At 42.4% G+C, this 13914-nt stretch overlaps 1 protein-coding gene across 1 annotated transcript; it reads right to left on the bottom strand.

Moving 5' to 3' along the window:
- Positions 1–2232: 2232 nt before the first annotated feature.
- Positions 2233–4281, bottom strand: rxfp3.2b (relaxin family peptide receptor 3.2b). The gene has a single exon (XM_061888122.1). It carries the CDS (start codon positions 4075–4077, stop codon positions 2875–2877), a length of 1203 nt encoding a protein of 400 aa, XP_061744106.1. The 5' UTR covers positions 4078–4281; the 3' UTR covers positions 2233–2874.
- Positions 4282–13914: the final 9633 nt, after the last annotated feature.

Genomic DNA, 13914 nt, shown 5'->3' with positions numbered 1-13914 from the left:
TGACCTTATAGCAGTTAAGGTAAACTAAGTCAAAATAAAATGCATAATTAATTCAAGTGTGTACAAGATTAACATGATATTTTTTTGTGAATAATCACATGAGTTAATTTGTTGATTTTGACATTCCTTGTATATAGTATATGTACAAAACCAGTAAAGTTGGCACTTTGTGTAAATCGTAAATAAACACAGAACACAATGATTTACAAATCCTTTTCAACCTATTTTCAATTGAATATACGGGCAAAGACAAGATTTTTAATGTTTGAAGTGAGAAACTGTTATTTTTTGCAAATATTAGGTAATTGGTAATTTGATGCCTGCAACATGTTTCAAAAAAGCTTGCACAAGTGGCAAAAAAGACGGAGAAAGTTAAGGAATGCTCTTCAAACACTTAATTGGAACATCCCACAGGTGAACAGGGTAATTGGAAACAGGTGGGTGCCATGATTGAGAAAAAGAACAGCTTCTATGAAATGCTCAGTCATTCACAAACATGGATGGGAAAAGGTCACCAATTTGTGAACAAATGCACGAGCAAATTGTTCAACAGTTAAAGAACAACATTTTTCAACCAGCTATTGCGAGGAATCTAGGGATTTCACCATCTACGGTCCGTAATCTCATCAAAATGTTCAGAGAATCTGGAGATATCACTGCACTGCACGAAACCCAATAATGAATGCCCGTGACCTTCAACCCCTCAGGCAGTACTGCATCAAAAAGCGACATCAGTGTGTAAAGGATTTTGCCGGATGGACTCAGGAACACTTCAGAAAACCACTGTCAGTAACTACAGTTGGTTGCTACATGTTTAAGTGCGAGTTAAAACTTTACTATGCAAAGCGAAAGCCATTTATCCACAACACCCAGAAACGCCGCCGGCTTCACTGGGCCCGAGCTCATCTACGAACCACATTTCAAATTGTTTTTGGAAATTGTGGGCATTGTATCCTCCGGAACAAAGAGGAAATGAACCTTCTGGATTGTTAGAGGCGCAAAGTTCAAAAGCCAGCATCTGTGATGGTATGGAGATATATTAGTGCCCAAGGTATGGGTAACTTACACATCTGTGAAGGCACCATTAATGCTGAAAGGCACATACAGGTTTTGGAGGAACATATGTTGCCATCCAAGCAACCTCTTTTTCATGGACGCTCCTGCTTATTTCAGCAAGACAATGCCAAGCCACACCCTGCAAGTGTTACAACAGCGCGGCTTCGTAGTAAATGAGTGTGGGTACTAAACTGGCCTGTCTGTAGTCCAGACCTGTCGCCAAATGAAAATGTATGGCACAATATGAAGCCTAATATACCACAACGGAGTCCCTGGACTGTTGAACAACTTAAGTTGTACATCAAGCAAGAATGGGAAACAATTCCACCTGAAAAGCATCAAAAATTGGTCTCCTCTGTTCCCAAACATTTACTGATTGTTGTCAAAAGGAAAGGCTATGTAACACAGTCATAAAAGTGCCCCTGTGCCAACTTTTTTGCAGCGTGTTGCTGCTATTAAATTCTAAGTTAATGATTACTTGCAAAAAAAAAAAAAAAAAACGTTTCTCAGTTCGAACATTACATATCTTGTCTTTGCAGTGTATTAAATTAAATACATGTTGACAAGGATTTGCAAATCATTGTATTGCGTTTTTATTTAGGATTTACACAACGTGCCAACTTAACTGGTTTTGGGTTTTGTGTATATATATATATATATATATATATATATATATATATATATATACATATATACACACACGTATATGTATATATACATGTGTATGTATGCATACTTGTATATATCCATCAATCCTTCCATTTTCTATTGCTTGTTTATGCATGTGTGTTTATATGTATATAGGTATATACACACACACATTTTCTACTGCTTGTGTATGCATGTAAGTGCATATGTGTGTATACACACATATATATATATATATAAATATATACATATATATATATATATATATATATATATATATATATATATATATATATATATATATATACATACATATATATATATGCACGCATACACAAGCATTAGAAAACGGATGGATGTTAGGATAATGCCAATCAATGAAGCTGAACCAAACAATTGTAGCACATTTCAGAAATAAAATACCATTTTTTACTGTAATACATATTGTCATTTCTCCTATGTTAAAACATCATTTCATGATTAATAATCCTCTTGGTTTTCCCAAAAAATTAGTTTTTTATTCAGGCCAATAGGATATTTATTAGCAATGTTCAACAGCTTTTCATGACTTTAATGAAGACTTACTCACTCGAGAGCACTAACGAGTCAACAAGGTCATTTTACTTTGTCATTTGTAACGGTTTCAAATGCCAGCATTCTCTTTTCACAATTTATGATCATATTGATTTCACAACATTAAACACCGAAGAAAAAAACACAGGCAACCAATGCGGAATGTGCTTACATTTTCTTCCCTCCATCGCAATATATTAGTCATGATTGGCTCCCCATTCATATATCATCCGCCAGGAGAGATTTGGCTGGAAAAGCTTATTACTTTCTCTCTGTAGCACATGTAAAATGAGGATTACATCACTTAACCCCTTAAACTCATCCCAGACGAGTGGCAACTCTTCTAAATGTCATTTGTGATTGACGTTTATACATATTCATGGTTCTGCATGAGTCTGTCAAAGGGACTGATGGACGGACAAGATGAGAGATTATAGAACGAGCACTTGGAGGAAGTTGGGGCGGGGACGCTGCAGGGGCGTAAGTGGGACACATCCCACTTCGTCTGGCATGTGAATATTTGCACAAAAGCGGAATATAAATAACAATTCGCTGCTTAGACAGAGGAAGTCATCCTTTTGATCTCCCTTTGAAGCGTCAGACGTCCATCTGGACCATCACCAGGACGGGTGGCGCTTCCGCCACTTTGCCTTTGCGCCGTAGCAGCTGAGTCAGACCCCTGAAGGACGGCGTGGTGTGGAGGACGATTTCCTTGAGACCCGCGCGGAACTCGCGGCGGATCAGGCAGTAGAGCACGGGGTTGAGGCAACTGTTGGTGTGCGCCAGGCACACCGTCAGGGGGAAGGCGTAGGCTTGTGCGTTGTAGAAAGCCTTGCTGAAGGGCACCAGGTCAAACTTGATGAGAATCCCCCACACCGTCAGCGCCTGATTGGGAAGCCAGCACAGGAAGAAGGACAAGACCACGATCACGATGGATTTGGTCACTTTGGAGCGCCGGCTCTGGCGGCCTTGCTCCACCTCCGGATTGGCGGCGCCTGAAATGCGTCGGCTAAGGACGAGGCGCAGGAGTAGCAGGTAGCAGACGGTGATGATGATCAGCGGGATGAGGAAGCCCAGCAGGACCTTTTGCAGATGGTACAAGCCTAAAAGAAGCTGCGGATCCCAGTTGGCCGTCTCCGGGAAGCGCACCAGACAGAGTTCCTCGTCCGATACCTGGGCTGTGGTGGAGTAGATGGCGTGTGGCAGAGTAACCAGCAGGGACACGGCCCAGATGCCCAGGCTGGTCCACTTGGCTCGGGCCGCCGCCGCCCTACGGCTGTGCATCTTCAGCGCCGAGGAGATGGAGTAATACCGCGCCACGCTCATCGCCGTGAGGAAGAATACGCTGGCGTACATGTTCATGGTCGTGACGGAGCTGATTATTTTGCACATGACGCGTCCGAACGGCCATCGGAAGTCCAGGGCCGTGTCCACCGCCCAAAAGGGCAAAGTCAGGACAAACTGCAAATCCGTAATAGCCAACCCCATCACGAAGCAGTTGATGGACGACTGCTTCTGCCTGTAGCGCGAGTGCAGCAGATAGAGCGCCAGCACGTTCCCCACCAGCCCCAGCGCGCACACCACGGAGTAGACGCACGCTATCATCACCCGCACCGCCAAGCTGGAGCCGTCTCCTTGGAACTCCGTGCTGGATTCTCTGGTGAGCAGCTGCAGCCAGCAGTGCAGCGACAGGTTGCCGGAGGAACCCAAGCTGCAGTTCCCACCCCCGTTGTCCGGATCCAGTTGGATGTGTTGGTCACACGGCTCCGTAGCCAGAGTTTGAACTCCGGTCTGATTCATGTCGGATCCTCTTGATATCACATATCCCCCACTGCTGGAAAGTTGGACAGCTGCGTTAACGGCCAAGAGGGAAAATGCTGCATATCTCTTGTCAGCGAGTCTCTCAGGGTGCTATAAATGCCCTCTCCCGCTCCGATGAGGATGATGTTCCTCTCTTCCTTCCTCTCTGCTGCTGCCGCACGCTGCTCTGTTGTGCGCTCAGTGTGCCAGTGAGCGCGCAACAGAGCTCAGCCGCGCCGATGACGCTCGTCTCCCTCAGCAAGCGGGGTGAGGGCTACAGAGAGTGCACTCACGCTCTGATTCCCACTATCACATCAAAGTCTCCTGGTATACCCATGAAGGGGCACACGCGGTGGGCAGGGTTAACATACAGGGTTGACCCCGCTGTTAAATTACTTCCAAAAATTACAACAGTTACTGCCATTGGAAGTAATGGGGATTTTTTTATTGTATTGATACAATTGACCTGTATTGCTGTTTTTTTTTATTTTTGCACCGGGCCTCCATTAAGCAATAAGTTCCAAGCTTTTCCTCTCATATTTCTTCCGAAGTGATTTCCTAGGAGGAGTCCATTCAAATTCATGACGTGTTCTTAAACGGCCCAATTGTTCCCGTCTCCTGGGTCTTAAGTTGCTGAATGCCAAATGGTGTGTGCGTGTCCATCATAATTTGCACATAAACACAGCCTTATTTCCCTAATATGCTTATGTAAACACCCTTAATTCCGTAATTTGCATAGGTAAACACCCTTAATTTCCCATTTAAGGGCACAATTCCAACGGAAAAGCCAAACATCAAACACACGGAGAAAACGCAAACAGATTACAGAAGATATATTCGTATATCCCCCGCGGGGAAATACATGATGTCAAAACGTAAATGTAAAAAACTGGGGACTGCTGAGGAAGCCTAAAGCGTTCCAAAAAATATTTGTCGCTTCGGGCAAATAGGTCTACGTGGTCGTGAAACATGCATTCTCTCCCGAGGCCGCAATCTGCGGAATCTTGCAGTAGCAGCAAAAACATTGCCATTGTGTGAGTTGAGTCACCAATCACCAAAGAGTCACCAATCACTAAATAAACGCAACAACACAATCACCATTGATGATTGTGTGAGGGTACGTGTGTGTGTGTGTGTGTGTGTGTGTGTATGCGTAAACACACACGGTATTTTGAAATGTCTATATATTGCTCTTTTTGCTACATGTCTGTCTGTCTTATCTCTATCTATCTAACTATGTATCTAACTATGTATCTATATATATATTTTTTTCTTCTTAATATATATTTATATATATTTATATTCTTATATATATGTATATTTTGTTTATATATATTTTTTGTTTATATATATATATTTACACACATATATATATATATATATATATATATATATTTATATATATATATATACACACACACATATACATATATACAGACACATACATACATACATATATCCATCCATCCATTTTCTACCGCTTATTCCCTTTTGGGGTCGCGGGGGGCGCTGGCACCTATCTCAGCTACAATCGGGCGGAAGGCGGGGTACACCCTGGACAAGTCGCCACCTCATCGCAGGGCCAACACAGATAGACAGACAACATTCACACTCACATTCACACACTAGGGCCAATTTAGTGTTGCCAATCAACCTATCCCCAGGTGCATGTCTTTGGAAGTGGGAGGAAGCCGGAGTACCCGGAGGGAACCCACGCATTCACGGGGAGAACATGCAAACTCCACACAGAAAGATCCCGAGCCTGGATTTGAACCCAGGACCTTCGTATTGTGAGGCAGACACACTAACCCCTCTGCCACCGTGAAGCAGAGGGGTTAGTGACTGCGTATAGTCATATATTATATATATATATATATATATATATATATATATATATATATATATATATATATATATATATAATATATGGCTATTTAATATGCTAACATGAAAACAAGAAAACTTAACGTCTTTACCCATTAAAAAAACGACAGATTGGCAATATGCTCTAAAATGTATATGGGAATATATATTGCAGCCTCCAGCGATCACGACATATATTGCAATATAGGATTTGGTATGTAAATGTAGAAACATACAAAGACTCCAAATGTGGCTACTGACACAAGCAGTAACTTAATACATTAATTCCTGTTGTATTATTTTATCAAAACTATTAATTATCTATTTGTTATTTTGCTATTAATATCTACTTACTTTCTATATGTTTCTATCTATACTTTAGTGAAAAGTAATAAACTTATATTTTTTCTGTTGTTCAGATATTTTACATTAGTTGTGGGAGATACTACAAATTCTGGTATCGAGCCAATACCAAGTCGATTCAAGGGCAGTATCGGCCATACCAACGTGGATATACTTCAAATTTTCAAGATGATTGAATGATTTGATTTTTGATCACAATTATAATCAGATAAAAACACAGGATGGTGGTGTAACAACATCTCCATGAATTGATTAACGTGGACACCAACTTAAACAAGTTGAAAAACTTATTCGGGTGTTACCATTTAGTGGTCAATTGTACGGAATATGTACTGTACTGTGCAATCTATTAATGCAAGTTTCAATCAATCAATCAATATCAATTACGTTTTTAATTATTATCATTCATATTAACTCTTTACATTCATATCCAGGGACTTATTTCCCGAGTTTGTAAACAATAACAAAATTGAAAAAATATTTTTTTTGACGATAAAAAATAATCTACTGCGTTCTCGACCTGATACTGTACAACTTGGTACACTTACTATTGATATTTGCATCAATATGTATACATTCAGGAGTTCTAGCTTGCAGTTAGCATATCTTACTAGAGTGTTTGTAATATTTGTAAGAAATTTTGTTTAATTGCAGCGAGGATTATTGACTTAGAAGTAGCATTGCCATTGCACTGTGGAGGGACATTAGCCGGCAGCGAGGATGCACTACATTGCTTTGAGGATGTGGTCGTTTGCTTGTCTCTGTCAGGGGTATTTGTTGTTGTCGAACCCCGAGATGCAGAGATGGAGGCAGGGATGGTGTATGAAAACCTGCTTTAAATAAAACTACACAAGAACAAACAAAAAGCACACACGTGGGCGGAATAACAAACTAAGAGAGCTAGCACTGGGAGCTAGAAAAACAAAAAGGAACTTTAGCATGGAAGCTAGAGGATAACAAACAGAAAAACTGGAAGTAGCTAATGCAAACAGAAACAGCTTACCGCTACGACGACCAGGACAAAGTGTAGCATGACAGGTAGTATCCGTAACAAAATGACACAACAGGTAGCGCGACAAGAGTGACATGAGGCAACGACAATGCAATACAAAGACCCAGCACTGACTGGAGGAACAAAGCAGGTAAAATAGGAGCTGGCCGATTGACATCAGGTGTGACCAGATGCCAAACAGCAGCAGCTGAGTGAAAACAGGACACAGTGAGACCAACAGGAAGCTGAACCAAAATAAGAGCACTAGACAGGAAATACTAAACAGAGGAAACAGACAAATGCAGAGGAAAAAACTAAAACATAGACAAACTGTCAGGGGAAAGCCTGACAGCTGCTGTCATAAATATATATATTTTTTTGTATGTTTTTTTTCAATCAATCAATCAAAGTTTATTTACATAGCCCTAAATCACAAGTGTCTCAAAGGGCTGCACAAGCCACACTGACGGATCCCACCCACATCAGGGCAAGAAAAAAACTAAAAACTTTTTTGTTGTCATATTTTAAGTTTCCAACATGTATTATCAAGACATAACGGTAGTTTTAAAAGCTCTATCGTCGCCCACATTTATAGAATTTATTGTCTATACCACGAAACCCTAACCCTAATCTAAATGTGTATAACCACATTGCTATCTGAGCAACTGAATTATTAAATTGTGCGCACTGAAGCTGTCCTCTCTTAGAAAAGAGTAATTGTGCTATAATACTAATAATAACAACATTACAATTTATTTATAATGCAGTTTACATTTCCAACAAACCTCAAGGCAACAACGGGTGCACACTATTAAAAAAACAGTTTGAAAGTATAACAACAGGAAGGTGTGTCATAAAATGTTAAATACAATTAAAACGTGCTAAGGGGGGACTGCTCTGTTGAAATGGAAGGTTTTGAATTGTATCGAATAAACTGTCTGTGGAGTTTTAATGTGGTCCAGGAGAATGTTCCAGATGAGCAGAAGGAACAGTCTCCCGCTGTACTCGCAGTAAACCGAATCCGGGCTGTTTTTACGATGCATTCAGTGACCACTGATCAGAGTAAGATTCCACAACGCCCACCAGAAATAATACAAATAATAACACATTTGATTTGTTTAGTACTTTTCATTCAAATACAACTCAAAGTACAAACCAATATTTTAAACAATAAAAGTTTAGCCTTTAAAAACAGATACATTGCTAAGGCTAAAACATAATCAGTGAAGCATCCATCCATCCATCCATCTTCTTCCGCTTATCCGAGGTCGGGTCGCGGGGGTAGCAGCCTAAGCAGGGAAGCCCAGACTTCCCTCTCCCCAGCCACTTCGTCTAGCTCTCCCCGGGGGATCCCGAGGCATTCCCAGGCCAGCCGGGAGATATAGTCTTCCCGACGTGTCCTGGGTCTTCCCCGTGGCCTCCTACCGGTTGGACGTGCACTAAACACCTCCCTCGGGAGGCGTTCGGGTGGCATCCTGACCAGATGCCCGAACCACCTCATCTGGCTCCTCTCGATGTGGAGGAGCAGTGGTATTTACTTTGAGTTCCTCCCGGATGGCAGAGCTTCTCACCCTATCTCTAAGGGAGATCCCTGCCAGCCGGCGGAGGAAACTCATTTCGGCCGCTTGTACCCGTGATCTTATCCTTTCGGTCATGACCCAAAGCTCATGACCATAGGTGAGGATGGGAATGTAGATCGACCAGTAAATTGAGAGCTTTGCCTTCCGGCTCAGCTCCTTCTTCACCACAACGGATCGATACAATGTCCGCATTACTGAAGACGCCGCACCGATCCGCCTGTTGACCTCACAATCCACTCTTCCTCCACTCGTGAACAAAACTCCTAGGTACTTGAACTCCTCCACTTGGGGCAGGGTCTCTTCCCCAACCCGGAGATGGCACTCCACCCTTTTCCGGGCGAGAACCATGGACTCGGACTTGGAGGTGCTGATTCTCATTCCTGTCACTTCACACTCGGCTGCGAACCGATCCAGTGAGAGCTGAAGATCCCGGCCAGATGAAGCCATCAGGACCACATCATCTGCAAAAAGCAGAGACCTAATCCTGCGGCCACCAAATCGGAACCCCTCAACGCCTTGACTGCGCCTAGAGATTCTGTCCATAAAAGTTATGAACAGAATCGGTGACAAATGACAGCCTTGGCGGAGTCCAACCCTCACTGGAAACGTGTCCGACTTACTGCCGGCAATGCGGACCAAGCTCTGACACTGATCATACAGGGAACGGACTGCCACAATAAGACAGTCCGGTACCCCATACTCTCTGAGCACTCCCCACAGGACTTCCCGGGGGACACGGTCGAATGCCTTCTCCAAGTCCACAAAGCACATGTAGACTGGTCAGTGAAGCATTAGAAATACAAAACATGCTAAATATTGGGTTTTCCAACATTATGTCTATCATATTTATTATAGGTAGTTGATAAAACATAACTTATTCAAAATATTTTAGTGTGTGTATAAGTACTTTTCGAGCACATTCAACAATACTGCAATAATTATGATAACCGTGTAAATTTTGGTAAAGATAACTATAGAATAAAATTTCCATATTGTTACATCTCTAATCATGTGTGGAAGTCACTTCCCCGCGGTTCCACTGATCATAGTACACGTCACAGGAAACCGTCGTTCAGAGTTGAACAAAGTTTTATTATACATCAATAGTTTTGCACTATTTGACTTTTCAATCTCTAAAAAGTCTCCCAGCTCTCCAACCCTCCTGCACCCGGCCGCTCACTGTCAAAGACAACGGATGACTAGATTAACACGTACCACCTGTGAACTCTAATCACCTGCCCGCTGTGTCTCGCCGTCAGCCCGATGGTGCTCGTCCTCAGCACCATGGACAGCGGTGGTGACGTTTGCTCCTGCAAGCGCGCAGGCCACATCTCACTCCATATCACCGTTCTCCAAAAATTGGCATCATGACGACCTCTCTGTTGTTCGCTCACTTGCTAACACACTAGCAATAACCAGTGGTACCTTGGTTTTTGAGGAAAATGACTGTGTGAAGGTCACGAGCCGTTGTCGTGCGGGTTCTTAGGAACACCAAGGAATGACGTTCTGTTGAGCAGGTGTGGACTTCTTTTATTTTGCAATATTTAAGTCTCTTGCCGGTTTTCTTTTCAGTCTTACCGGTTTTCTGCTCGCTCTTACGGTCAAGCTAATCGACTGCATGCGTCATCTTCCTTGTGCTCTTTTCCTCTCGCGCTCAGCATCGGCTTCCTTCTGGCTCCTTCTCTCTCTGTGTCTTCCCCCGGCGTTTACGGCCACTGCCTTTTTATACAGTGCGAGAGGAGATTTAAATTGTGCCCAGCTGGGCGACCCACGCACCTGATAATATTTGCGGGGTTTATTCCGGCGCCCCCGCCTTGCTGCTTGCTCGCAGTCCACGCCTCCTCGCCACCATCTTGGGCCGGGCTCCGGTGTGACCTGCCTCGCTGTCTGACTGCCGGCCACGCTTCCTCGCCCCCATTTTGGGCCGGGCTCCGGCGTGCCCTGCCTCGCTGTCTGACTGCCGGCCACGCTTCCTCGCCGCCATTTTGGGCCGGGCTCCGGTGTGCCCTGCCTCGCTGTCTGACTGCCGGTCACGCTTCCTCGCCGCCATTTTGGGCCGGGCTCCGGCGTGCCCTGCCTTGCTGTCGGACTGCCGGCCACGCCTCCTCTACGCCATCTTGGTCCAGGCCCCGGCGTGCCCTGCCTCGCTGTCGGACTGCCGGCCACGCCTCCTCGCCGCCATCTTGGTCCGGGCTCCACAGACTGCTAGCAATATGTCGCATCTTTGGTAGACTGTCTTGGTTATCACACCGCAAAACATTTCGTCTAGAGAACTAGTTAATTTCCCAACAAATCATTCCAACACTGCAAAATAAAGACGTTGCAAATTGTACAATACTGTAGTGGGCTTTTAAATGTTTATTTATTAAAATTATTCATCACATATTTGTATTTCACATTGCATTATGAATGTAAAACTATAATAGTTTTATATCAAGACCAGTTTACAAAAACATTATTGGGCTTCTGGAACGGCTTAGGGGGTTTACATGCTTTCGCAAGGGAAAAATTGTTTCAATATTTTAGTTTTTTCCCCAGGCCCTTTGCAATGCATTAATGATAAAAACGGCGCTACCAGTGCAATAATAAAATACATATTTTTAAAAGACAATTCTAACTTTTGAATAAGTCAATGGGACTCATTCACTCATACGTTTTATCAAGTAAAAGCAGTAAGTACAAATGAAAGGTCAAGGCTACAATCATGATAAGTTCTTGACAACCCTGAACATAACACAACTTCTGATATGTTTTTGGAGCCATTTTTTATTTTAGACATAATCAAAGACAGAAATGTTAGAACTTTCATGTTTAATTATGTTTTCAATGTCAGTGAAATAACAACCGGTAGATTATAATAAACAAGTATATTTCTCAGCTGCTCTGAAGTTGTTTGACTCTGGGTCATTGTTGGTCAATATTGTCTTAAAATTAGTCATGAAAAGTTGTTGAACAATGCTCCTTGATATTGATCCCAATATAAGACTTTTATGGATTTAAAAACGACCCTAAATTTTTCAAGACAGTTAAAAAAAATCAAGACATAAACACAGACTAATTGCATTCTTTTTAGCATCTGTGGAAAAAAAAAGGGAGACTGCAAAAGAACAACTGTTCATTGTTTGATGACTCTGCTTCATTCATATTATCTTAAAATGATCTTCATAACTCCTCCTTCTTGGTTAGTTGACATGCTGACAGCTTTTTTTCCATCTCTAGGGTCATGGTTGTCATCTTTCCAGGTCACCGTGTGTCAAGACTAGGACTTGGGTGTGGATTGTTTTTCCGAGGCAAAGGGAAGTTGGCACGAGCAAGGCGTGAATGAAGGCACATCTTTTTATTTTACACCAGGGGTGTCAAACTCAAATACAGAGTAGGCCAACATTTAAAACTGAACAAAGCGGCAGGCCAAGGTTGAACAAATTAACCTTTTAATAGGGACCCAAAAAAGTTTTGCATTGAATATTGAACACGCAAGCCTTGTATAACTTTATAGTGACATGCAAACTTGAGTTTCAAATAATAATAATTAAAAAAAAATTCAATGGCGTATCAAAAAAAATTTAAATGAAAATTGAATGCCTCTTTTCTATTTGCAGCCTTCTCAGGCAAATATCAAAATAAACTTTTTTCACACGCTAAAAATTAATTTGAAAATACAATAATAATGAATGAATCAAGCATTCAAGTCTTGAAGTAACAAGAGAAAGTGCACAAATAAAACGTTAATTATTGCTCAGTTTGCATAGCTGATTTGCTTTAACACCAAATATGGAAAAAGCAACACTTATATAACTTAACAGTTCAAAATCTTAATAGTGGTGGTAGCGGAGGGTGTATATTGTAGCGTCCCGGAAGATTTAATGCTGCAAGGGGTTCTGGGTATTTCGTTAATGTTGTGTTACGGTGCGGATGTTCTCCAAAAATGTGTTTGTCATTCTTGTGTGGTGTGGGTCCACAGTGTGGCGCGTATTTGTAACATTGTTAAAGTTGCTTATACGGCCACCCTCAGTGTGACCTGTATGGTTGTTGACCAAGTACGCATTTCATTCACTCATGTGTGTGTTTAAAAGCCGCATATATTATGTGATTAGGCCGGCACGCTGTTTGTATGGAGTAAAAGCGGACGTGACGACAGGTTGTAGAGAACGCTTTAAGGCAGGGCCTTTAAGGCACGCCCCCAATATTGTTGTCCGCGTGGAAATCGATTTAAATTTGGGAGAACGGTTTCCTCGGGAGATACTCGAGAGGGGCACTGAACTTCGGGAGTCTCCCTGGAAAATCGGGAGGGTTGGCAAGTATGAGTATTAGCGGTGAATGCGACTGGATACCGGCGGGCCAGCACTAATGTTAATTTGATATTGCCTCAAGGGCCAAATTAATTTACACGGCGGGCCAAATCTGGCCCGCGGGCCAGAGTTTGACACCCATGTTTTACACTATAACTAAAAACAGGAACAAAAAAAAGGCGCGCACAATGGCTGTACAAAAACTTGGCTATGAAAAACAAAAACCTGTACTAAGGCAAAACTATGGGCATAAACTAAGACTTGCACAATGGCAGAACTATGAATAACAAAAACTTACTTGACATGGAACTGTGAACGGGACATGGATCATTGCAAGGTGGTGACGGTGAGAAGGAGGTGATGTTGCCAGGCTGACTACCTGGTAATTGTGGCTTAAATAATAATATGGTGATTTAAAACAGGTGCATGACATGGGGACAGGTGAAAACTGATGGGTTGGCATGGAAACAAAACAAACAAGGAAGTGCAAAAGCAGGAAACAATGTCCAAAAACAAAACCGAAAATGACTAAAACGAAACATGAACACACAGACATGACTGTGTGTGTGTGTGTGTGTGTGTGTGTGTGTGTGTGTGTGTGTGTGTGTGTATTCTAGCCTTCTTGAGACATCAACAAGAAAAAGTACCTTCCATATGAGGTCCGGTGAACAAGTTAGGACCCAATACAGAAAGCGATTGCATCTAATAGAAAGCCAAATACTAGAGTCTGTGAACATTGCTCCAAAGTCAG

This window comes from Nerophis ophidion, linkage group LG26 (assembly GCF_033978795.1).
Source record: "Nerophis ophidion isolate RoL-2023_Sa linkage group LG26, RoL_Noph_v1.0, whole genome shotgun sequence".
Lineage (NCBI taxonomy): Eukaryota > Metazoa > Chordata > Actinopteri > Syngnathiformes > Syngnathidae > Nerophis > Nerophis ophidion.
This window is presented reverse-complemented; position numbering and strand designations above follow the sequence as displayed.

Coding starts and splice junctions, on each gene's coding strand:
- rxfp3.2b (XM_061888122.1), bottom strand. CDS start 4,077: ATGAATCAGACCGGAGTTCAAACTCTGGCTACGGAGCCGTGTGACCAA.